The 304-nt window shown below is 68.4% G+C and overlaps 1 protein-coding gene across 1 annotated transcript; it reads left to right on the top strand.

Moving 5' to 3' along the window:
* Positions 1 to 3: 3 nt before the first annotated feature.
* Positions 4 to 303, top strand: LOC103810351 (histone H4; the record flags this gene model as incomplete). Its single annotated transcript, XM_009083249.1, has 1 exon — positions 4 to 303. A coding segment is annotated over one exon (300 nt), but the record flags the coding sequence as incomplete, so codon positions are not given.
* Position 304: the final 1 nt, after the last annotated feature.

Raw genomic sequence — 304 nt, 5'->3', positions numbered from 1 at the left:
CGAGGCAAGGGCGGCAAGGGGCTCGGCAAGGGCGGCGCCAAGCGCCACCGCAAGGTGCTGCGCGACAACATCCAGGGCATCACCAAGCCGGCCATCCGCCGCCTGGCTCGGCGCGGCGGCGTCAAGCGCATCTCGGGGCTCATCTACGAGGAGACGCGCGGCGTGCTGAAGGTGTTCCTGGAGAACGTGATCCGCGACGCCGTCACCTACACGGAGCACGCCAAGAGGAAGACGGTCACGGCCATGGACGTGGTCTACGCCCTCAAGCGCCAGGGACGCACCCTCTACGGCTTCGGCGGCTAAA

Source organism: Acanthisitta chloris, unplaced genomic scaffold, assembly GCF_000695815.1.
Source record: "Acanthisitta chloris isolate BGI_N310 unplaced genomic scaffold, ASM69581v1 C16084137, whole genome shotgun sequence".
NCBI lineage: Eukaryota > Metazoa > Chordata > Aves > Passeriformes > Acanthisittidae > Acanthisitta > Acanthisitta chloris.
The sequence above is the reverse complement of the archived record's forward strand: the minus strand, read 5'-3'. Positions and strand labels throughout refer to the sequence as shown.